Source organism: Camelus dromedarius, chromosome 11, assembly GCF_036321535.1.
Source record: "Camelus dromedarius isolate mCamDro1 chromosome 11, mCamDro1.pat, whole genome shotgun sequence".
Lineage (NCBI taxonomy): Eukaryota > Metazoa > Chordata > Mammalia > Artiodactyla > Camelidae > Camelus > Camelus dromedarius.
In genome coordinates, this window is record NC_087446.1 from 58068634 (window position 1) to 58092936 (window position 24303).

The window sequence follows — 24303 nt, forward strand, 5'->3', positions numbered from 1 at the left end:
AATCCAACCCAAAAATGGGCAGAAGACCTAAAAAAGCAATTCTCCAATGAAGACATACAAATGGCCAATAGGTACATGAGAAAATGCTCAATATCGTTTATTATGAGAGAAATGCAAATCAAAACTACAGTGAGGTATCACCTCACACCAGTCAGAATAGCCATCATTCAAAAGTCCACAAATGATAAATGCTGGAGAAAGTGTGTTGAAAAGGGAACCCTCCTACACTGCTGGTGGGAATGTAGTTTGGTGCCGCCATTATGGAAAACAGTATGGAGATTCCTTTAAAAACTAAAAATAGACTTACTCTATGATCCAGTAATCCCACTCCTGGGCACATATCCAGAAGAAACTCTAATTCGAAAAGACACATGCACCCCAATATTCATAGCAGCACTATTTACAATAGCCAAGACATGGAAGCAACCTAAATGTCTATCGACAGATGACTGGATAAAGAAGCTGTGGCATATTTATACAGTGGAATACTACTAGGCCATAAAAAAGAAAAATAATGCCACTTGCAGCAACATAGATGGACCTAGAGATTGTCATTCTAAGTGAAGTAACCCAGAAAGAGAAAGAAAAATAACATATGACAGCACTCATATGTGGAATCTAAAAAAAGAATGAAGAAGACACTAATGAACTTATCTGAAAACACACTCACAGACATAGTAAACAATGTTATGGTTGGGGGAGGGGATAAATTTGGGAGTTTGCGATTTGCAAATATTAAAGATAAAAACAAATTTCTTCTGTACAGCACAAGGAACTATATTCAACATCTTGTAATTATTTTTAATGAAAAAGAATATGTAAACAAACAAACAAAAAAACAGACACAAGAACATTTAAACTCCTAAATGGACTCTTGAGCTACACAGAGTATTTTCCAGTGACTCACAAAGGCAAGTAAAATTGACTGACATCAGTTATTCCCATATCAACCTCGTCAAGAAAAGAATCTTTAAAATTAACTCTTTAGAGATGAAGAGAAAAATACTTCCAGGGAGATAAGACAACCAGTGACATAAACCACAATGATACTATAGTAACTGAACTGCCTGGCTCAAAAAAAGTATAGTTTGCAGAAATGAACTTCTGAATTACCAAAAAAAAAAGTACAGTCACAGTAGATTCATTTCTTATAAAGAATTCTGAAACAGAAATCTTGGCCTCTAATAGACATAATGTGTAAGTAATCTACATGCCCCAGTTTTAAACTGTACAAATAAAGCACGCTATACACAGCATTAGTTTCTGAGTCTAAGGTGTTTTCGGCCCGAGTGTCTCCATATACAGAGAAATCTAAAGAAAGAGAAAGTGGCTGCTGACTTTCAGCCTGGGCGCAGGTAGCAAAGGGAAAGCCCGCTCCCGGAGCCCGGCACCAACTTCTACTCGGCCGCAAGGGCTTCCGGGGCTCGCGAAGGCTCAGGTCAGACCGCAGTGCACACTAAAACACTGGCATTTAAACAAATATGAGGGTATTCTTCACTACTTTTCAGTAGTTTATGATAACAAGAGACAAAACCTATCCTAATTAAACTTAAATATGACCATGGCCCCACCTAGATAGTCTCCCTTTTATTTTATTATGATAGAGAGTTTATTATGCTATCAACATATATTCTCTGATCTTCTCTTATCTTACAGCAGAGGAAAATAACTAGCACAGGAGTGCTTCACATCTTCAACTTACTAAAATAGACGTACTACCCAAAGCAATCCCTATCAAACTACCCGTGATATTTTCCACAGAACTAGGACAAATAATCCTAAAATTTATATGTAACCATAAAAGGTCCAGAACTGCCAAAGCAATCCTGAGGAAAAATAACAAAGCTGGAGGCATAACCCTCCCAGACTTTAGACAATACTACAGAGCTATAGTAATCAAAACAGTGTGGTATTGGCACAAAAACAGACATTTGGATCAATGGAATAGAATAGAGAGCCCAGAAATAAACCCAGACACTTAACAGTCAATTAATCTTTGACAAAGGAGGCAAGAACATACAATGGAGTAAAGACAGCCTCTTCAGCAAGTTGTGATGGGAAAGCTGGACAACTACATGTAAATCAATGAAGTTAGAACACTCTTTCATACCATACACAAAAATAAACTCAAAATGTTGTAATGACTTGAATATAAGACATGACACCATAAAATTCCTAAAAGAGAACACAGGCAAAACATTCTCTGACAAAAATCATAGCAATGTTTTCCTAGGTCAGTCTCCCAAGGCAAAAGAAATAAAAGCAAAAATAAACAAATGGAACCTAGTCAAATTTATAAGTTTTTGCACAGCAAAGGGAACCATAAACAAAATGAACAGGAAACTATATTCAATATCTTGCAGTAACCTATGGTGAAAAAGAATATGAAAATGAAAATGAGTATGTTCATATATGACTTAAGTATTATGCTGTACACCAGAAATTGACACAACATTGTAAACTGAATATACTTCAATAAATATATATATTTATAAATATATATATATATATTCCACTGTATGTATATATATATACACACACACAAAATGAAAAGACAACCTATGGACTGGGAGAAAATAATTGCAAATGTTGAGACAAGACCTTAATTTCCAAAATATACAAACAGCTCATACCACTCAATAACAAAAAAACAAACAATTCTATCATAAAATGGGCAGAAGACCTAAAAAGACATTTCTCCAGAGAAGACATACAGATGACCAAGAGGCATGTGAAAAGATGCTCAATACTGTTAATTATTAGAGAAATGAATATCAAAACTACAATGAGGTATCACTTCACACCTGTCAGAATGGCAATCATCAAAAAGTCTACCAATAATAAATGCTGAAGAGGGTGTGGAGAAAAGCGAACTCTCCTACACTGTTGCAGCCATTATGGAAAACAGTATGGCGGTTCCTTAAAAAACTAAAAATAGATTTACCACATGGTCCAGCAATCCCACTCCTGGGTGTACATCCAGAGAAAACTCCAATTCGAAAAGATACATGCACCCCAATGTTCATAGCAGCATTATTTACAATAGCCAAGACATGGAAGCAATCTAAATGTCCACCAACAGATAAGTGGATAAAGAAGATATAGATAGATAAATAGATAGACACATACACATACACACAATGGAATACTACTGAGCCATAAAAAAGAATGAGATTATGCCATTTGCAGCAACATGGATGGATCTAGAGATTATCATACTAAGTGAAGTAAGTCAGACAGAGAAAGGCAAATATCATGATATCACTTATATGCGGAATCTAAAATAAGATATAAATGAACTTATTTACAAAACAGAAACAGACTCACAGACATAGAAAACAAATTTATGGTTGCCAAAGGGGGAAGGGGTTGGAGGAGAGATAAATTAGGAATTTGGGATTAGTCAGATACAAACCATTATATATAAATAAACAACAAGGTCCTACCAAATAGTACTGGAAACTATATTCAATATCCTGTAATAAACCATAACAAAAGAGAATATGAAAAAGAATATATAACTGAATCACTTTGCTATACACCAGAAACTAATACATTATAAATCAACGATACTTCAATTTAAAATTTTTTTTCAACTTACTTGTTTCAAGAATATTTACTCCCAAGACTTCTCATTTTAATTTTAACCAAAGCTGAATAAAACTGTAAGACGAATAAATTTTATTTCCACACTCTCTAGCTTGGCATGCAATGCTCTGGCCATAGCTTGCCTCTTAGTCTCATCTCTTACTATGCCTTCCCTTGAAGTCTGAGTTCTGACCATCTGGAACTATTATTGGCAGCGTCCTGAAAGTACCACGCCATTTACACTCTTGTGTCTGTGCTCCCTGTGCCAATCGTGTCCAAGCATTAAAAACAAATGCTGACACCAATGGACAGCTGGATTATAAATTCATCTATAACACTTCATTATACTTTTTGATTTGTGTCAGTTGCCCCACTAGACTAATTTCTCGGAAGCAGAAATCATGTCATTAAAATTTCTCCCCAGAGCCTTGCTAAATATCCAACACAAATTTTCATTAATTGTTTGTGAAATAAATGAGTAAGTTAAAGAGTGACTGAATGAACCATATCTTCACCAAACAGATCATTCTTTTTTTTTTAATTGAGTTATTGTCAGTTTACAATGTGTCAGTTTCTGGTGTATAGTACAATTCTTCAGTCATACATGAATATACATATATTCATTTTCATACTCTTTTTCACTGAGTTACTACAAGAAAACAGATCATTCTTTTACATAGTAAAAAATATCCAGAATAATGAAGTCCGTAAGTGTCCAAATCTGCAAAGAACTTGGGGAGAGAGACCTAGGCCTGACAGATTACACAAAGAGGTTGATAGTAAATATAAGTAGTAAATGTAAAGAGGATGGTAGATAGTGTAAAGCTTGAAGGACAAAGAGATTTTGTACCCACAAGGATGAAATCACAAGGGGTAACTAACTGAATGGCAATACTGCCTCCCAGTGGCACTTGGGATAAAAGTCTCTGTACCAGAGCACTTCCACAAAATAATGGCTTTCTCACATTGAGTGGTTCTGGGCTATGAACTGTGCCAAGCACCTCTTTCTTTATTTCATTTAACCCTCACAACAGTCCCTTGTAGAGATATAGCATGTAGCATGGGGGTTAATCACCCAGACTGCAGCCAGGATGTCTGGCTCTCCCACTTACTAACTTTGTGACCTTGGACAAATTACTTAAGTTCTCTACATATTTTCCCATCTGTACAATAGGGATAATATTAGTGCTTACCATGCATGTACTTGATGAGATAGCAAATGTTATATGTGTTAGCTATTATTATGCCCTTTTTCCTGATGAGAAAACTAATGTTAAGTAAACCAAGCATATAGTAGGAATTCAATAAATATAACTTACTTTGCTTTCACCCCTTATGTCTCAGTTCCTTAAAGGGTTGCCCTTCTTAGTAGTCCTGAAATTTAAGTGGGGGACTCCCAAATAGTCCAAAGAAGTCAGTTCCTAAACACAGCAATGAGGAACCTCCATTAAAGAAACTGAGACTCCGCCATTAAAGTGTCCAAGGACATGTAGTTCTGGAGAAGAAAATTCTACAGTGCACTCTTTTTATTGTCATTAGAGTGAAGAACTTTCCAGCAATGAAATTCATCCTACCCAAAACAGGATGCATGGGGATTGTGAAAATCAACTAGAATTTGTGCAGGAAACCACATTTCTAGGAATATTCAAATAAGTATGAACTGCCCAGAGCCCATTTTTGACTACTTTGCCCATAGGAACTAAGGGACCATGATCACTTTCAAGATTCGGCTAATAATAACTTATTAGAGACTACTTTCTCCTTGCTTTCCTACTATTATTGTAAAAATAAAATTCATGAAAATGATACTTTTCAAGTGACATAATGTGATTATCAGATTGCCCACCCTAGTCCACATTTGCAATGGGATGTATCTTTACTTGGTAAGAATTATTGGCAGATCTGCACATGAATACCAAACAGGCTCTTTTCATACTTGTAAAGCTCTCTGTGATTCTGCAATATTCCTCTGATTCAGATTTTCATATTCCTGGGTGTTCTATTTGAGAGACTGAATATACAAATAATCGATGACCTGACCACATATAAAACAAAACTGACCCACAATCTGCCTGAAGCCTACCCAGGAAACCAAACCCCTGTCTATAATAGACAGCCCAAGAAGCTAACCTTAAGTCAGACTTGTAAGAAGTCAGACTGCTGTCTCTAGCGATAGTCTAGGAAACCAATGACCCCTATAACAATTGGCCCAATATAGCCAGGATTTGATTAATAACTGACAGCTTAGGGGGGAGGGTATAGCTCAGTGGTAGAGTGTGTGTTTAGCATGCATGAGGTCCTGGGTTCAATCCCCAGTACCTCTATTTAAATAAATATTTATTTAAATAATTTAATTTAATTTAATTTAAATAATTTAAGTAAATAAACAAACCTAATTACTTCCCCCAAAATAAATAAATAAACTTAACTATCTCCCCTCAAAACAAAAAATAAAAATAATAAATAAATAAATAACTGACAGCTTTCCCAATTTTGTCCCCACTTCCAACTTAGCATCAACAAGAGAAAGTCAAATATGCACCCCTAACCAATCACATAGGAGTTGGTCCACCTACGGCTTCCCCATGCAAACAGCCTTGAATCCGGACATACCGGAAGCCTCCCTTTTCCACTATAAAGGTTTCGTACTTCTCTGCCTGCCTTTGAGTCTCTGCCAAAACGCAAGGGACGGTGGTAGACTCCCTTTCTATATAGCAAGCTCTTGAATAGTCTATGCTTTTCTCATGGTTGGTTGGTCACGGTTTATTTCCACATATTGGACCTAGTAATTCTATGAAAAACTAATTGCCAAACCCTCTTAAACAGGTATTGGTTAACAATGTTTGAATATGTTTTTTCTAAAACAGTCATAAAGTTAGTGGAGAACATCTTTTTTACTTCATCTTATAACCTAAATCAATATACTCTAGGTTCACCTTTCCGCAGATCTTCCAAAAACGGGCGCGGCCTCCTTCTGCCGACGGGAGCGGTGGACCTAGTGTGTAAGCGGGTGGGCGGAGACCCCGGGAGCGCCTTTCACGCTCAGGCCAGTCTCCAAATGGGAACTACGATTCCCAGCGGCCCCTGCAAACCGCAGGCCGCGACCACGACACGCCTGCGCAGTGGCGGGGGTTCGGGCTGCATGGTTCCCGCCAATTCTTGCGGTATTATTGCTTGAGTTGAATTCCGCGCTTCATGGAGACTTTTGATCCAGCCGAGCTGCCCGAGCTGCTTAAGCTTTATTATCGGAGGCTCTTTCCCTACGCCCAGTACTATCGCTGGCTCAACTATGGCGGAGGTGACGGAGGCCGGGAGCGGGAGTGGGGGCGGGGGGGGAGTAGTGGGTCGCGAGGGGAGTATAAGGAGATTCCGGGAGGGTAACTTGGGATGACAATATGAAGTGCCTCCTGTGCGCCAGGCATTGTGCGTTATCTCGAGCCCTCCCCACCACCTCCGAGGTGTAAATAAGCCGAGAGGATGTAATGAGCAGTCTGTGCCACGCATTGAAAGGCACAGCCGCTGCTCCTATCACGACCTAGTAGGTGCAGTGTTTACCTGCCGCGGTGTCTGAGCCATGGGAAGTTACCGCGTCGTAGCAGGAAGCTGCAGACGCGTGATCTGCATCAGGGTCAGAGGGGCATCTCCCAGAAGAGAAGAGGTCCTTAACTCTTCCCAGCCGAACTCCTTAGTGCCCACCAAGGAAAGAGACGTGATATTACATATTGAAAATATTTCAGCACCTGTTTCCTCATTTTTATTTTTTCCTATTAGATGCGGGATGGTAAACTTCGAAGTAGGGACAAGCTCTTGTCTTTGTTTTAAACATGTAGCACAGTGTTGGGCACAGAGAGCTCATTAAAAATATCTTCTCAGTAGTTAATGTTTTAGTGCTCTGAGCTGGATAAAGTACTAAATTAACTTTAAAATGTACATTTATTTTGCAGTGGTAAAGAATTACTTTCAACACCGTGAATTTTCATTCACATTGAAAGATGATATTTACATCCGCTACCAATCCTTCAACAACCAGAGTGATCTGGAGAAGGAGATGCAGAAAATGAATCCATATAAGATTGATATAGGCGCGGTATATTCGCACAGAGTAAGAAATCTGTTTTGTTCTTTTTTTTTTAATGTCGTTTGTTGTTTTTTAAACTAAGAATGGAATGGTGTCCCGGGTATTTTGAGATAAATTTTAAGAGTTTTTTCTAGCTGAAGAGCCACTCTTTAACTGTTTTTGCAAGTAGATTGTAATTTTTTTGTTCTTTGGTACTGTACATTACTGAATGGAAATCATTCAGAAGTGAACTGTATTCTTACAAGGACAAAAAAATTGAGTATCTGACTAAAAGACTAAATGAGGAAGTCAGCATGATTTAAGGGAAAGAATTACATTCTCTCCCAGCATTGGAGAGAGTCATTCTTGATTCCTCTACTTCTCTCATACCTATATCTGTTTCATTAGGAAATCTCTTTTAGCTCTACCATAATATCTAAAATCCAACCACTGCTACCAGTGCTACTACCATCATCATTATCTCTCATCTGAATTACTGTAAAAACTTCCTAACAATTTGCCCCTGTGGACCCCTAGACTCTATTCTCAACACAGCAGCCAGAAGGACTCTTAAAACAAGTAAGACTGTTGTGATTCCTCTGCTCAAAACCATTCTCCAGTGGCTCCCCATTTCACTCAATAAATGCCCCTCTGTCCCCTTCACTCACTCCGCTCCTGCCACACTGGCCCTTGCTCAGTTTCCACTGCCTAGAACCCATTTCCCCAAATATCTTCTTGGTTCATTCCCTCACCTCCTTCAAGTCCTTACTCAATAAGGCCTGTTGCAGCCTGCAATTCCTCCTACCCCCGCCTCTCACTGATATACTCTAAGTGCCTAGAATACCTAGAATACATTCAATATCTGTTGAATGAATGAACATACCAAAATCACCCTCTTCCTCTTCTTAAAGATACACACAAGGAGGAAAAATACACACATGGAATAATGGCTTTTCTATGGAGCTTTTTCTTATGTTGTATAACTTGTTTTTCATATCCATCCTCATTATTCTTTTTACAAAGGGAAAAACAAGACTGGAGAACTTTTAATAAATATGCCCTAGGCCACACAGTTTCTAAACAAGGGAGATGGGACCTGAACCTGGGTTTTCTGACTCAGGGGAAGAGGAGAATAGATGAGAAAAAGGAGAAAAGGCAGGCAGGAAAAATGCTTTGGAACAGTTACTCCTTTTTTAGGGGTGGAGGTTAAAACTGAAGTGTCTATAGACCAGCCAAGGTGTCACTCTGCAACTTCTCCCTAACACTGAAGAGGGGAAAATTCTCGTTTTTTTTATTGGGCCCAGACAGAGGCATCTATAGACCTTTTCTGTGTATTTTGTTTATGATTTTTATCAGTTATATATGCACATAGTTTACAAAATCAACTACTTCTATTAATTAGGCTTTTTTTTTTTAAGGTCTCCTACTCTTCCCCTAGTTTCTGGCCAGAGGCAACCACTTTCTTTTAGTTAATTGTTAAGGTATTTTCCTCCATGTCTCTAAATAACATGCTTATATTTCTTCCATTTTCAGGGGAGCGTATAGCTCAAATGGTAGAGTGCATGCTCAGCATGCATGAGGTCTTGGGTTCAATCCCAGTACCTCCATTAAGAAGTAATTAATTAAATAGACCTAATTACCTTCCCCCCAAAAAACAATAATAAATAAAATTTCTTGAAATTTAAGCATTGTCTACTAACTTTCTACTCTGGCAGATGAGGATTTAGGGGTTTTTTTAATCTTACCCTCTACCCTCACCACACATAGAACCTTCCTATTCCCACATGCTCCTAGTATGTTTGTTAGATTAAGAATTAGGGTTAGATCACTAATTCAACCCCAAACTCTGCCAATTGTCTAAATCTCCTGATGTATTCAGACCCGTCAGGTAATCTGTCAGTTTTATCCTGAAGAAATTTCTCCTGCTGCCTTCTGACTTCCAGTCTGGACTGACTGCTCTCTAAGCCTGAAGGGTAAATATGATCTTATAGTCACCTTGGTTTCCTTTCACCTCTCTCCTATGACCTCTTGTTGCCCAGATCCTACGTTCCCTTTTTGGTTTATGCTCTTGTTTTGGTGGCGCACATCCTTGAGGAGCTTCCTAAGAAAAGGTGCATGGAAGACAAGATATTTGACACCTTCTTCATCTGGAAAATGTCTTCATTCTATCTTTATTCTTAACTAATGGTTGAGTTTGTAAATCATTTTCCGTCAGAATTTTGAAGACACTGCTACATTGTCTTCCAGTTTCTAGTATTGCTGTTAAGAAGACTAATGCCATTCTGATTCTTGTCCCACTGTGTTGGACCTGGAAACTCTTAGAATTTTCTGTCTATCCCCTCTGTCCCTAGCGTTCTATGATTCCACAGTGGTGTTCCTTGGTGTACATCAATTTTCATCTATTGTTCTGGATAACTGATGGGCCTTTATGATCATGAGCTTGTGTCCTTCAATCCTGGGAAATATTCCTTTTTATTGATTTATTTATTTTTAAGGCTCTCTCTTTTTTTTAAGCTTTTTTTTAATTTATTTTTAAATCTTACTTTATTTATTCTTAAATTTTTAGGGGGAGAGGTAATTAGGTTTTTTTATTTTGTTTTATTATTTTTTCAAATGGAAGTACTGAGGATTGAACCCAGGACTTTAGGCATGCTAAATACACACTCTACCACTGAACTGTACCCTCCCCTCTCCTTTTTATTTTTAATATAATTTTTCCTACTTATTTTCTCTTGTCTCTCTAAAAACCCTAAAGTCAGATGTTATGTCTTAGCCTGGTCCTCTAATTCTATATTTTTCTTCCTATTTTCTATTTCCATTTTCTCTACTTTCTGGAGAATTTCCTTGGGTTTCCATTTCGGCTATTATATTTTAATTTCCAAGAACTTTTTTTTTAAAGCATTCTGTACTTTTCTCATTGGTATGTCTTATCTCACTGAGGATATCAATGATAGTTTTTAAATTTTTCTTCTGTTACACAGTCTGTTTTCCCTAAGTTGCTTTTTTTCTGTTTCCTCTTTTATATCATAGGCTTTCCTCGTATGTCTAGTAATTTCTTGCTTGTGGCTTATATTTAAGAATAGAGTACTGGGAAATATATACAAGATCTTATGGTAGCTCACAGAGAAAAAAATGTGACAATGAATATATATATGTTCATGTATAACTGAAAAATTGTGCTCTACACTGGAATTTGACACAACATTGTAAAATGATTATAACTCAATAAAAAATGTTAAAAAAAAATAGAGTACTAAAAAGCTGATTGGAAGCTCTGTATACATGGCTGAGATTTATAGAGTGATCTGGCTGGACCATTTTATAGGGGAGACAAGCTCTGATGTCAGTTTCCCTAGATCTTCGTTAGAATGAAAACTCCACTGATAACAGAGATCTTTGTTTTGATCACTGATCTATTCCTAGAGCCTATAATAGTGCCTGACACACCCAGTCAGAGCCTTCAGAAAGGAATCTTCTGTCTCCTGCCTGGGGTGGCAGTGGAAGGGTATAGAGGAGAAGGCTGGGTCTCAACATTCTACACATAAATGTCTAATTAATCCCCTGAAGAGCAGTACAATACAAACTTCTTCAGCTGTGCCTGTTGTTCCCTCAGTTCAGAGACCACCTGTTTATGCTCTCCAGATAATAATTCTGGTGTCTTTGCCAGGGAAATGGAGGTATAGTCACCTGCCTCTGCAGAGTAAGTGTAAGATTATGGGAACTAACTGCTTCATAAATAGGTTTTTAACCAATCCTCCTATTTTTAATCCCAGCTGCAGAGATACCAGTTGTAACTTATTCCTGAGACTTTTAGGGATGCTGAGATGTAAATTGGGTTGCTTCTTAATCTTTCTTTACTGAGAGCTGAAAATTTAGCTTTTATAGGCCTCCTTATAAAAATTGTGGTATTGTCTCCTCTCTGGTTCTTTTTTAAAAAGTTTGTGCCTTTCTTTAATTAATTAATCTATTTATTAATTTAATGAACCTATTATTTTTGTGCAGATATGGAAAGAACCAAGTAAGTATTTGTATTCAGTCCGCCTTCTTTACCTAGTAGTCCATAGCCTCAAAGGAGGTTACTTACAGTTTGAGCCAAACTAACTGGGGAGATCTCTTTGAATTATTGAAACATTTTAAATACATTTTTATTACTTATATGCCCAATAACAATTAAAGGTCTTCAAAACACCTTGTAATAGGTCATTAATTATTTGTATGTACTTTTCCATGTCAGAAACCTAAAAAATCTTTATTATGATTTCTATAGATCAACAAATATTTATTATACAATGTCATATGTCAATTATATCTCAGTAGAACAAGAAAAAACTAAATATTTATGGTAACATATTTATCAAACCCTTTTTTTTAAGTAGATGAAAGTTACACTGTCATCATTTCTGGATGTATAGGATCTGAATGAATGAGCTTCACCTGACATGGACTTAGCATTATATGATTTCTTCACTTCTCTTTGGCCACTTTTTCCGTGTGGGTAGAAGATAAGCATATTTGGCAGCATGGCACTTCTTATACAAACTGACTGATATTTTGTACTTGTAGCCCAATCAGCACAATACAGTGAAGCTGGGAGCTTTCCAGGCTCAGGAAAAAGAACTGGTATTTGACATTGACATGACAGACTATGACGATGTGAGGAGATGTTGTAGGTGAGTTTCGCATGGTTTACTGGTAGGTTGGATCATATGACAGTAGGTAATAATGATTCTGTTCCAGTTCTGCAGACATATGTTCTAAGTGCTGGACCCTCATGACGATGGCCATACACATCATCGACCGAGCGTTGAAAGGCAAGTATTGACGGTGTCTGAGTGGGGTCAAATGCAAGAATCTGTTTTTTGCTGAATATTAGTCTATCTATACCATTTTAGAATCAAATCTCATAAATATCTAACATGTTTCTTTGAAACGTGATAGGAAAATGAAAGATTAGAATAAAGTTGTACTTGAAACTTCAGTAAAGCTATTGATCAGATCATTGAGTTTTTCCCCAACTCATTTATCTCTTGAGCAACTCAGTATGCTTGGTACTGTCCCAGATGAGGGAAACAGTGAAAGATAATTCTTACCTCACGAAGGTTATGCGATCTGAGGAGGAAACAAATAAGAAAATTGAGGGTTACATTTGTGTTATTATGCACAGGCTGCTATAGGAATATAGAACAGCAGAAGTACATACTGGAATGGGAAGAGATTAGATCAGAAAAGGCTTCCTAGAAGAGGTGATGAAAGGATGATGATGATGATAATAGCTAACGCTTATATAGGGGTTTATTATGTGCCAGGCTTTGTTCTAAACACTTTAAAATTATCAACTCTTAATATCCCTAGACTAGGTCTTTGAAGATATATATGGCAGTTGGTCAGAGAGAGAAATGAAAGTACTCGGGCAGGAAGAAATTCTTAGCAGAGAGACCAGGATAGGTAAATAGCTGAAGGCAAGAGCTACAAGAAACGTACAGTTGATCTTTGAACAGCAATGGGTTTGAACTGCACGGGTCCACGTATTACAGATTTTTTTTCAACAGTAAGTACTAGAGTACTGCATGATCCACAGATGGTTGAGTCCACAGATATAGAACGAGAATACAGAGGATCTGCTGGTGCAGAGCAACTGTTTCTACGGAGGGCCTACTCTAAGTTATACACAGATTTTCATCTGCAGAGGGTCGGCATCCAAACCCCCCACTTTGTTCAAGGGTCAGTGGTAGTCTAGTTAAGGTGAGTACATGTGGATAGGAGGTGAAAAAACGAAGCTAAGGAAGTAAGCAGGAACCAGAAGTTTATAAATTTGTTTTAAAACCTATTATTTCTCCCCTCCTCAGAGGACTTTGGATTTAAGCATCGTCTCTGGGTATATTCCGGAAGGAGAGGTGTTCATTGTTGGGTCTGTGATGAATCAGTCAGAAAACTGTCCTCTGCAGTACGTTCTGGGATAGTTGAGTATTTGAGTCTTGTAAAGGTAAGGTCCTAATGACACTTTACACTTCTTTGTTTGCTAGACATTACCAAGACTGGTATGTTTGGTAACAAAACTGAACTATCTCTTATAGCATCCACATTTCAGAGTAGATGTTTTATCAGTAGGTCAATTAAAATCATAGTAGCTACATTTTTTTAAGATATTTCATATTTTGTTTTCAGTATCCTTCTTTGTGGCAAAAGGAAGATTAGTTTACTTTTCTGGTTCAAGTATGTCAAGTAGAGTTAACCCAGAAAGCTACAGCTATTGAGACCATATAAAATAGCATCCAAGGTTCTATACTTTCACAGAATTTAATTAATATCTTGGAACATGTTAAAGAAATTTTTAATTATTTCATTCACTTATGTTATATAATTTACATGAAGTTCTCTTTTGATGGCTTGTTTTTCAGGGTGGTCAAGATGTTAAAAAGAAAGTTCACCTAAGTGAAAAAATTCACCCTTTTGTCAGGTCTGTCGGAAAAGACTCCACGCAGTTTAACTTGTGTCTGATTTACCTGCATGTGCTTTTGGAATTACCTTATCAATTTTCCCTGCTGGGGTAGCATTTTACAGTAATAATGGGTAGAGTTAATTGAGTCTCTGTTTTATGCTCCAGTATTCATGATACGTGCTTCATAAATGTTCTCATTGGTTTCCACGACAACCTCATGAGGGACATGATGGTATCTCCACTTACAGATGAGGAAAGCGAGATTTGGAGAGATTGTGTAATTTGCTTGGCTGCACATAAGTAATTTTTAAATTCCGATTCACGTCCTAGTCTGCCTGACTCCAAAAACCATACTCTTTCCACTGAATTCACTACTCCTCTGGGGTAATGGAAAGAGCACTGCATTAGGAGTAAGAACCCCTATTCTGCCACTTTAATACAACCCTGACAAAATATCAGAACCTGTTTCTTATCAGCTTGGTGGGGAGAATGAAGTCCACTCCATCTATCTTACAGAGTTGTGGCAAAGATTAAATGATATGGTAAATGTGAAGTCTATTTGCAAGTTGCTAAGCACCATATAATTGTTGAGATGCTGAAGCAAGCTATGTGGTGTATATGTGGCTAAGAGTGTTGGGACTGTTGTTATTCCTACAGAAAATCTATAAACATAATTAAAAAAGACTTTGAAAGATATGCCTTGGTTGATCAAGATATTCTTGGAAATAAAGAAAGCTGGGATAAGATTTTAGCCCTTGTTCCTGAAAATATCCTTTCCCAAAACCATTTCTATGAGAGCTACTTGTATTGATCTATGCTGTTATAAGTATGTTCTGCCTGCATTTTCCCATATACTTATTCTTATGTTTAATCTTTTTTATACAAAACATCTATATTCTGCATTTTTATTATCTCTAGTCTGGAATACAATAAGAAGTGAGGCCATTTTGTAAATAAACTTCCTCATTTTGGAAGTTGATCCTCCTAAAATTAACGACTATTTAAAGGATACTGAATCATCATCAAAATATGTACAGACTAGGGAATGGTTTTACCTTAAACCATATAGTTATTTTTGGCATTCTTTCTATTATATCACTAATATACTTTTACAGGGAATGTTTTTAAGGATATGTGTTTAATATTTGCATTTTAGAAAACACTGATTACTTTAAACTTTAGACATCTTTGTGGTAATGCATATGAAAATAAGCTGTTCATTGATGTGCCCTAAATGAGTATGTTCCTTAATGACCCATCACCAATGCATGATGAACTTCAACAGAACTTTCAAAAGGATCACAATTCACTTCAGCGTTGGGAGCATTTGAAAAAAGCAATCAGCAAATATCAGGTATATTCCACTGAAATCTGTATTACAAATACAATAATACAATTCTTTATCAAATTCTGATTATTTTGCTAAGTAAGTTAAAGATGGTTGAAGGTCATTTTTTAACCACTTTAACGAAATCCTCAAAAGTTCCTACTGCTCCTCATGTTGGATTTGCATCTGTTTTCAGAGTAACAACAAAAATGACAAATGTGGACCCTGGCTTGAGTGGGAGATCATGCTCCAGTACTGTTTTCCACGACTGGATGTCAATGTTAGCAAAGGAATCAATCATTTATTGAAGAGCCCTTTTAGTGTTCATCCTAAAACAGGTACTATGTTAAGAAAGTAAGGAAAACTAAAAGAAAAATCAAAGTTTTTTTTTTAAAGCATGTCACTGGGGGTGAATGTCTGAAATAGTAAAGGTTGAAGAATTATTCTGTCAGCTAATACCTGTTAACTTATTTTTCAGTTGTCGATTAGTAGCTACCAGATGAGTTTCCAGTATGTAAATAATTTGCAGCTGGGTTTCTGAGGCTCCATTTTAGAGTTGGAGAGGATCTTAGAAATCACAGAACAACAGCTCTCATTGTACAGATGAGAAAACACTGACACAAGAAATGACTCGTCCACAGTCTTAAAACAAGTTGTACCAGCGCTAGGAACAGAGTTCAGGTCTTAAAACTCAGCGTTCTGTGCGTTTTTCACTATGCTGCTTCCCTCAGTTCTTTTTCAATACACATAGCTTTTCCTCTTTCACATTTCTTTTAGATATTCTCTTAATATTTGTTTTAAGCTTAATTTTAAAGCTTCAGTGAGTATCCCCTTATTCTAATATTCAAGGTTTGGGTAAATAGTTACATTCACTCATAAGTGTGTACATTTTTATTATATCCTTTTCTCATTAAATAGCTGCAGTCTTTTTACTCTGTCTTCAAACAGTAGCTCCCAATTCTCTTATTATTTTATTTGTTAGTCACCTGGCATTCTTTAAACTCATTATCTCATTTTTGAAATACGGTGAATTTTCTGTGGTGCCCCAGTTGTAGATACTATAAAAGGGTAATATAATGTCATCTATTTTATTTCCAAAGATGTCCAACATATAGGTGTCTGTTTTGATCTCAGCAAATAAATCAAAGTAATGAAATGAATTATTTCCATCTATTCTGTTCCATTTTCAGGACTCACTAAATTTGAGATTGTTCTGTACTTAAATACAGGAGGATATAGGGAAGAGAAAGATAGAAATAAAAATAGAAATAAGAGCAAGTAGGTTAAATCTCAACAGACTTTCACACCTATTTTTTTGGTATTTTGTTGAGAGAAATAAAAGGCATAGCTAATGTGAAAATACTTTTAATTTATATTTCTAAATATTGTACTTAACAGATAAGTCTAACTCTCTTTCTAAGCCTTAGATTAAAATTTTAACCAAAAATAATTCGTAGGAGACAGCCTATAATGAGTTGTATCCCACAGTCATCAATTTATAACTTTTGGTTCTCACAGGTCGCATTTCTGTGCCTATTGATTTACAGAAAGTGGATCAGTTTGATCCGTTTACTGTTCCAACCATAAGGTATGTTCCAGATCATTGATCACTCCTTTGTGATTATTGTTCTAAATTTGCAATATATACAGTGAAATCCCTCCCAGAGAGGCAGCTTATCTGAGGCTATATGCTGATGCCCTAGCAGAGCAACATTTCACAGTAAATTCCACAGAACACAAGTTTTTCAGCTGCTGTTATGCAAAAACAAAAAGATTTTAAGTTCAAATAAGTTTGGGAAATGCTGACTTAAACAGATTAAAAGTTCTTTACTGTCTTTCGCAGTCTTTAATATGCTAATATGCGCGGAAAACTCAAAGAGACTGTGGTTTTTGGAATCTCCAAAATTTAGTTGGCCACATAATTTTTTCACAGAAAGTCTTGTAGGATTCATGTGCTATCATACACTGAGTAATGCTGACCAAGAAGCAACTTTAAAATTCTCTTATTCTATTATTTGTAGTTCCATCTGCCATGAATTGGATGCCATTTCCACTAATGAAGACGAAAAAGAGAATGGAGCTGAATCAGATATCAAACGTAGAACCAGAGGTAGGTTAATATATTGAAGTCTCACTTTAACATAAGCTTTTTATAAGGACATCCTTCTGTCACTCCAGTAATGGATTCTTCTTGGATTCAGCCCAAAATGGATCAATGTTTATCCTGAAACCAGCTCAGTAACAAATAATGTTACAGCAATGTTTCTGTCGTTTATCAATTGCCCAAATGGTGCTGTTGAATCCAACAGATATTTACTAAGTAACATCTGGATCCATACTGTAAGATTAAATTGTTGATTGGTATCGATAGTTATTTGACTCTCACAGTCTTAGATTCAGCAGCTATTTATTTAACTGTGTATGCAGTACTTCTGTTCTTTACTTTGTTTTTACATCCACATGAGTGTTATGTTAAATATATGTCTAAACTGTGATTGAATTGTATATTCAAGAATTTGAAGGAGCTAGGAATACAAAATTACCTGTTCATGGAAGTCAAATCTTCTTACACCAACACCAAGAGACACTCTATAGCGATAGAATCCAATAGCGCTTTATGTGACGATGGAAATGTTACACACTGCCCAAATGGTCATCACTAGCCACATGTGGCTTTTGAGCACCTGAAATGTAAGAATTAGATTTTTTATTTCATTTAATTTTAATTTTAATAGCTTCATGTGGCTGGTGACTACTATAATGAACAATGCAGATCTCTGATCTCTGATCGACCTTTCACTTCGTATATTCCAGCTCTACCATAATACCTAAATATAGTACATTCCACCATCAATGTCTGTAGAGTGATTTACAAGCATTCTGTTTAAAATAATGGAAAAAAGTCTCTAACTAAAAAAGTCAGAATAAACTGGAAAAAGGAACTCAGGGAAAACAGGCAATGCAAGGAACAAAGGAAACCTTTTTTAAAAACACTAATATCCTCAAAGAATAAGAGAAGATAGTGTATCCGTGAAGCAAGGTCAGAATGGTATGAAAAAGGAACACTCCGAGAAGAAGAAAGAGGTCTTAGAAATCAAAAAAATAATCTTAGAATAAAAAGTACAGTGGAAGAGCTGGAAAAGAAAAGTTGAGATTTCCCAGAAAGTACAAAAAAGACAAGTTTGTTGTGGTTTTAAGGAAGAAAAAGATAAATTGAAGGCTGGTTCAGGATATCTAATATCTGACTACAGGAGTTTCAGGAAAATAAATAAATAAAACAGGGTGGAAAAATTGTCAAAATTATATAGGAAAATATCCCAGAAATCAGCCCTTTATTGAAAGGGCTCAGCATAATAAAACAGACATACACCAAGGCACAGCATTTTGAAATTTAACACTAAGAATTAACAGAAGATCTTAAGAGCTTTCAGACCCCTTCCTACTACCCCACCCCCCACAAAAAAAACCCATAGAACTAGGAAGAATGGCCTTAGATTTCTAAGTAACAATGGAAGTACTCATTTTTAGAAATGAGTGCTAGAAAAGAAAAAAGCAGTTGCCATTCAAGAGGATGAAGATTTTTTTTTTAATTGAGGTATAGTCAGTTTACTATGTTGTGTCAATTTCTAGTGTACAGCACAGTACTTCAGTCATACATAAATATACATATATTCATTTTCGTATGTTCAGAGGTTTTAAAAAGCAAGTTTTGGTTCCCTATAAGGAGGAATTTTCTAATAAATAAAAATGTTCAAAAATAAACTGACCTGCCTATCATTTCAAGTATTCATAAAGGCTAGTAGCCATCAGTAAATCAGAAATGTGTTAGAGGTGGTGGGAGGCTGGTTAGATGATATATACGTTCCTTATGATTTCTTTAGTTTCTGTGATTCTAAACCTTTGCCCTTTTTCAAATTAGTATCATTTGCTCCTTCTCTTCTATTTCCCAAATCCTAGAATGTTCTCCACTCTCTTGTCTGATTATCTAATTATATCTCTTTTCTACGACCCAGTTCACAGCCACTTCAGTCAACTTTCATTGGTCAATCTTTGGACTCGTTATTATCCATATGCCTGTTTGGCCTTTAATTATGTATTGTTTCGTATTGTGTGTGTGTGTGTGTGTATCCTACCTTTTCAACTGTATACTTTATAATTTAAATCTAAACATAGATCAAGTATTTCTAATGATAATATGGTGTTTAAATTGAGATGTACTTTAAGTACAAAATACTAAATTTCAAAGACTTAGAAGGAAAGAGAATGTAAAATATTTCAATGTTTATCACATGTTGAAATGATATTTTAGATATACTGGGTTAAATATACTGTTAAAATTAATTTCACCTTTTTAATGTGGTTACTAGAATGTTTAAAATTACAAGTCTCATATTTCTATTGGACAGCACTATTCTAAAGAATTCTTACAAGAAACTTAAAAGTTATACTTTAATGTTATTCTTGCTGTCAAAATGCTAATTATAATGCATGGTCTTCATAATTTAGATTACAAGAAGACCAGTCTAGCTCCTTTTGTAAAAGTTTTTGAACAGTTTCTTGAAAACCTGGATAAATCCCGAAAAGGAGAACTTCTCAAGAAGAGTGGTAAGGCTCTATACCTTTCCCTTTTAGATATTTAGATCTTAGTGTGGGCAGTTTAAAGCATCTAGCAAGTGAACAATTTTTAGAGCTCTAGTCTTTGCCATCCCACAAAGTTATTAATTTATCTTATTATCCTCAGTATTCTGAATACTGAAGCCCCTTAATTCAGTTCAGCACATACTCATATAACAACCTTCTGTGTGACAGTACTACAAGGGAAACAAAGATAAATAATACAAAGATGAATTCCACACCATGGATCCCTACCTTTAGAGAGAACTAACTGGTATAAAACAAAGTACAAAATGCTAAGAAAGAGATCTCATCTGACTGAGATAACCTAAGAAGATTTTTTATGAAAAGGATGGTATTCGAACTCTTTTCAGTGAACTGCTGTACAAATTCTTATCCCCAATGCCAATATACCATGCCTTGAGATATGAGTAGGATTTCTACAAGCAGAGATCTGATGAAATAAAAGTACATGAGTGGAAAAAGGAGACAGGTTGTTCCCTCTTGAAGGAACAAAGGCATAGAGGCAGGAAAAGTATCAGATCACTTTAGAGGCCGTCGAGTAGTACAGCTAATCAGGAATAAGATGTGTGAGGAAGTGATGGGATGGAAATCTGAAGACACAGACTGAAGCCAGAGTATAGACAGCCTTGAATTCCAGTCTTGAGAGTTTAATTCAAATGGGACAGGGAAGCTATTAAAGGTGATTGAGAAAGGGAGTGCCATGATTTGTAGTTTTATCTAGAAAAATAAATCTAGCAACAATGTATCTGAGGAGAGGTAGGGGATAGACTAGAGCCCAAGAGGTCAGCTGAGCTATTAGCATTAGGACAGCAGCATTGGAGATCTCCAAAAAGTGCAAATACTGGAGCCATCCTTGGGACTTAGAAATGATTTTTTGGAAGTTGGAGAGATGAAAGATGGAAGTAAAAGTGTCACAAGCCAAATGAAAGGCAAGTTTCAAGGAGATGTATCAAGTGTCAAACACAGTAGGGAACTGATAAAATCCTGCTGGATCTAAGAACTAGAAGGAGGTGCTAAGAGGATAGCAGTGTCAGAGTCATTTGAACAGGAGACATATTGTGTCTCCTGAGCATATGTGTAAGCCAAAAGGAAAAAAAATCAGTAATGAATATTATTCAAGAGATTGATACATACCATAGAAAACTGGCAACATTATAGAAATACAAACTCCCTTTCTACTTCATTTTTGATGATTAAAGAGTAGTGCTTAAGATAATGCTCTCTACTCACAGTAGACACTCAAATATGTGCTTACTGAATGAACAATGATGACTCTGAACTTGGAAAGCCTCATTGAAGCTGCCATTCCAACTGGCCATGTTAAGTCCTTTGTATTCTTCTGTACTAGCTTAGCCTATAATGTGGGCTTCAGCAAATGTGAAAGCAGATCTTTATGCATGATGTGAACTTAATAGAAGCATTAAGCAAATCAGAATGTGAAATAAATGGGCTTTGTTTTATTTTCCTTTACTGTCCTTTGATAAAAATCTTTTCTGTTTTAGACTTACAAAAAGACTTCTGAAGATAACTCCCTTCATATCAACATGGATATCTTCTATCTTCAACCAAGAATCAAATACTTCAGAAGCCATTTAATAAATATAGCAGAACTATGTATGTGTCTTAATGCTCAAAGCAAAATTTCCTTTCCTTGAAAAATAATTATGTTAAAATATTCTTGAGACCACCAGAGGAGAGTGTCTTAAGTTCCTGGAATGAGCGATAATGGGAGGATATAAGTGGACTGCAGATAAATTTGTAAAATTTAATATTATAATTCTAAGATTTCTGATATAGATACTCACTTCTACAGTTGCCATATATAGAGGTAAGTGAGCAGTAATATGCCCAAGACTTTAACCTCAGCTCACTGGATAAAGCCTCCATATTTCTAGGTGAATGAGGGTTTTGTCTTAAGATGCTTAAGTTAATTATACCTGGAGTGTGTATTCAGTCACTTCCTAATTTTGCTTACTGATATTTTTATTGGTCAGGTCACACTCCACTGCCTGTCATTTAAAAATCATTTTTAAATGGTCATCCATACCTAAAACTTTAATTCAAAACTAATGAGTTATTATGTTACAATATCAGGGACTAGTGAGTATTGTTTACAACTGTTGGCATTTATAGCTCCTAACTTCTCCCTCAGAGAACAATTTTCGAAGCAACCTAGAGAAAACCAACTTGACCAGCATAAAACCTTTTGAACTTGTCAAAACACTTGGATTTTCTGTATCTCCAGACACTTGTTTAATTTTAAAGGTTTCATTTCTTCTGTATTTGATTTTGTGTGACAGATTCTGAAGTGTCAGATTTTTTTTTGCCTTGTTTTACAGCCAGTCTTAACAGAACAGTCATTCTGGCTTACATTCAGTCTTTTGACAAACACTGAGAAGCAAGCTATTAGGCTGTGATTTATGAAAATTTTCCTTCCTTTGCATTTCCTATAACATTATTTTCTCCACAGCCAGTCTCTTTTTTATCTTTTGGTTTATATAAAACATTCCATAATTCAGTCAGCCCACTGAAATGCCTTGCATTTCTCTTTTCCAATTTTTTAAGAAAAAAATATTAAAGATGATTGTGCAAAATTCCTCATTTTTTGAGCTTGTTTTCTATGTATTATTCAGTCTTAAGGTTTGGAAAACGGTGACTGGTCAATTAAAACTGAATACAAAATTACTACAGACTCATCAGTCCATCTTAAGTACTCAGAACAAGAGCAGAAGGACTGGTATTACGCTTTCAACAAGAGATGTTTTAGGCATCCAGTATGTTTAGCACTGAAGCATTTTTAATGCTTTAATATTAGAGCTCTTGATAAAAGCTGGTATACTAGCCCATAAAATAAGTTATGGAATATATTTTGGTTGTGTAAGAGTGTTTAATCCTTGAAGCAGAAAGATGCTCGAAGACTACTGATTTCCCTAGCTCTGATTTGCCAACACATCCATATATGAGAATTGTAGAAACAAACAGCACAGAGCTGGTTTCCATCTCCACACTTGTCCAGTTTATGAAGAAACCCAAAGAAAGAAAATATATCCTTCCTTAGCTAATTACTAACAAGAGTTAGAAAAATCAGTGGGCTTGCTGGGAAAGAAAGGGAAATGGTCAGAATGCAGTTTTGTCTAAAGAGCTGATTGGCTATCATTGGCCCTTCCTTCTGAAGGTAAATGGACAGCATGGACAAATCTTCCAGATTCTTACTTACTTAGGTAGAAATTCTATCAACGGTTTTTAATAACAATAAAAACTTTTTCTGTACATAATTTAATCTTCCTAACAATCCTATGAAGTAGCTACTATTATCCCCATTTTACAGATAAGGAAACAGAGTCATAAGTATATTAAACTGCCTAAGGTCACCATTAGGTAACCAAGCTGAGATTCAGACAAAGAAGTCTGGAGTCAAAATCCGTGTTCTTGTATCAGTCCACAATATTGCCTCTCCCATCTGAAGAGAACTTCAGAATTTCCCATTGCTGTGAAACTCCATTATCTCATTTACTCTTAATTCACTAATATTCATTTGACTATTTGTAAAGATACAACAAATTTTGAAGTAGCTTTCAAAACATTTTAAATGTTCCTGCTTATCTTAAAAGGTGGCCACAACTGTTTTAAAGCCAGTAGCTCAAATAGCATTAGCTAGTTTAGGTTCTTTTGTAGGGAGGATATGGGAATCAGGACTCCTAGCATTTTCAAGAATCCTGCCGTATAAACTGGAATCCTGGGCCTCTGGAACAGTTGAGTTTCAGGATATCGCATCCAAAATAGAGGGGAAAGGAATTGTTTCCGTGCCTATGTTCCTTTTCCTGAGGAGGGGAATTTAAACCTTCATAATAATTTCAGTCTAAACTGTGTATTCCAAGAGCAAAATAATTTGAGGGTTGCCCTTGGTCACGGCTACCTTCAAACGGTGTAAATACAATCTCTGTGGCATCTGGTATTGTTTAATAACTTGTATTCCCTACATTATTTGAGCAAAGTCAGGAAGTAGCGATAATACCGCCGTCACTACTTTGCCGACAGGGGAGCAGAGGTTGCTTCTCACGAAGTCGCCGTTCGCGTATTAAAAACGCCTCAATTAGGGGGACGGGAAGGGGTCGGCTATCTAAGGATTGCATTGCTCCGAGCAAGAGTTCCTGCCAAACCTGCGCGTCCTGTTATGAATTCTTACCCTTATTTAGACCTCGTCACCACGCCCGTCTGGAAACAACCAGACAGGTCACTGGTTAAAGGAAGTGA

General features: G+C 36.3%; 1 protein-coding gene and 1 long non-coding RNA gene across 2 annotated transcripts in view; one reads left to right on the forward strand and one right to left on the reverse strand.

The window, feature by feature from the left end:
- Positions 1-24295, reverse strand: part of LOC105086348 (uncharacterized) — a 56816-nt gene extending 32521 nt beyond the window's left edge. The window contains exons 1-2 of the long non-coding RNA XR_004140438.2: positions 24236-24295; positions 17955-18095 (exon numbers count right to left, since the gene is read on the reverse strand). This is a non-coding gene — a long non-coding RNA (uncharacterized LOC105086348). The remainder of the gene's footprint in view (positions 1-17954; positions 18096-24235) is intronic.
- PRIM1 (DNA primase subunit 1) lies at positions 6693-21676 on the forward strand. Its single transcript, XM_031463669.2, has 13 exons — positions 6693-6886; positions 7533-7690; positions 12209-12315; positions 12383-12456; positions 13492-13628; positions 14044-14102; positions 14742-14851; positions 15347-15438; positions 15608-15749; positions 16930-16999; positions 17433-17521; positions 19918-20016; positions 21552-21676. Exons 1-13 carry the CDS (start codon positions 6784-6786, stop codon positions 21569-21571), a joined length of 1260 nt encoding a protein of 419 aa, XP_031319529.1. The 5' UTR covers positions 6693-6783; the 3' UTR covers positions 21572-21676.
- Positions 24296-24303: the final 8 nt, after the last annotated feature.

What these genes read in the sequence shown, in the direction of transcription:
- PRIM1 (XM_031463669.2), top strand. Translation starts at nt 6,784, where the DNA reads ATGGAGACTTTTGATCCAGCCGAGCTGCCCGAGCTGCTTAAGCTTTAT. An exon ending in CTGGCTCAACTATGGCGGAG is followed by an intron (nt 6,887 to 7,532) that starts GTGACGGAGGCC and finishes TTTATTTTGCAG; the next exon opens with TGGTAAAGAATTACTTTCAA. An exon ending in CATCGACCGAGCGTTGAAAG is followed by an intron (nt 12,457 to 13,491) that starts GCAAGTATTGAC and finishes TCCCCTCCTCAG; the next exon opens with AGGACTTTGGATTTAAGCAT.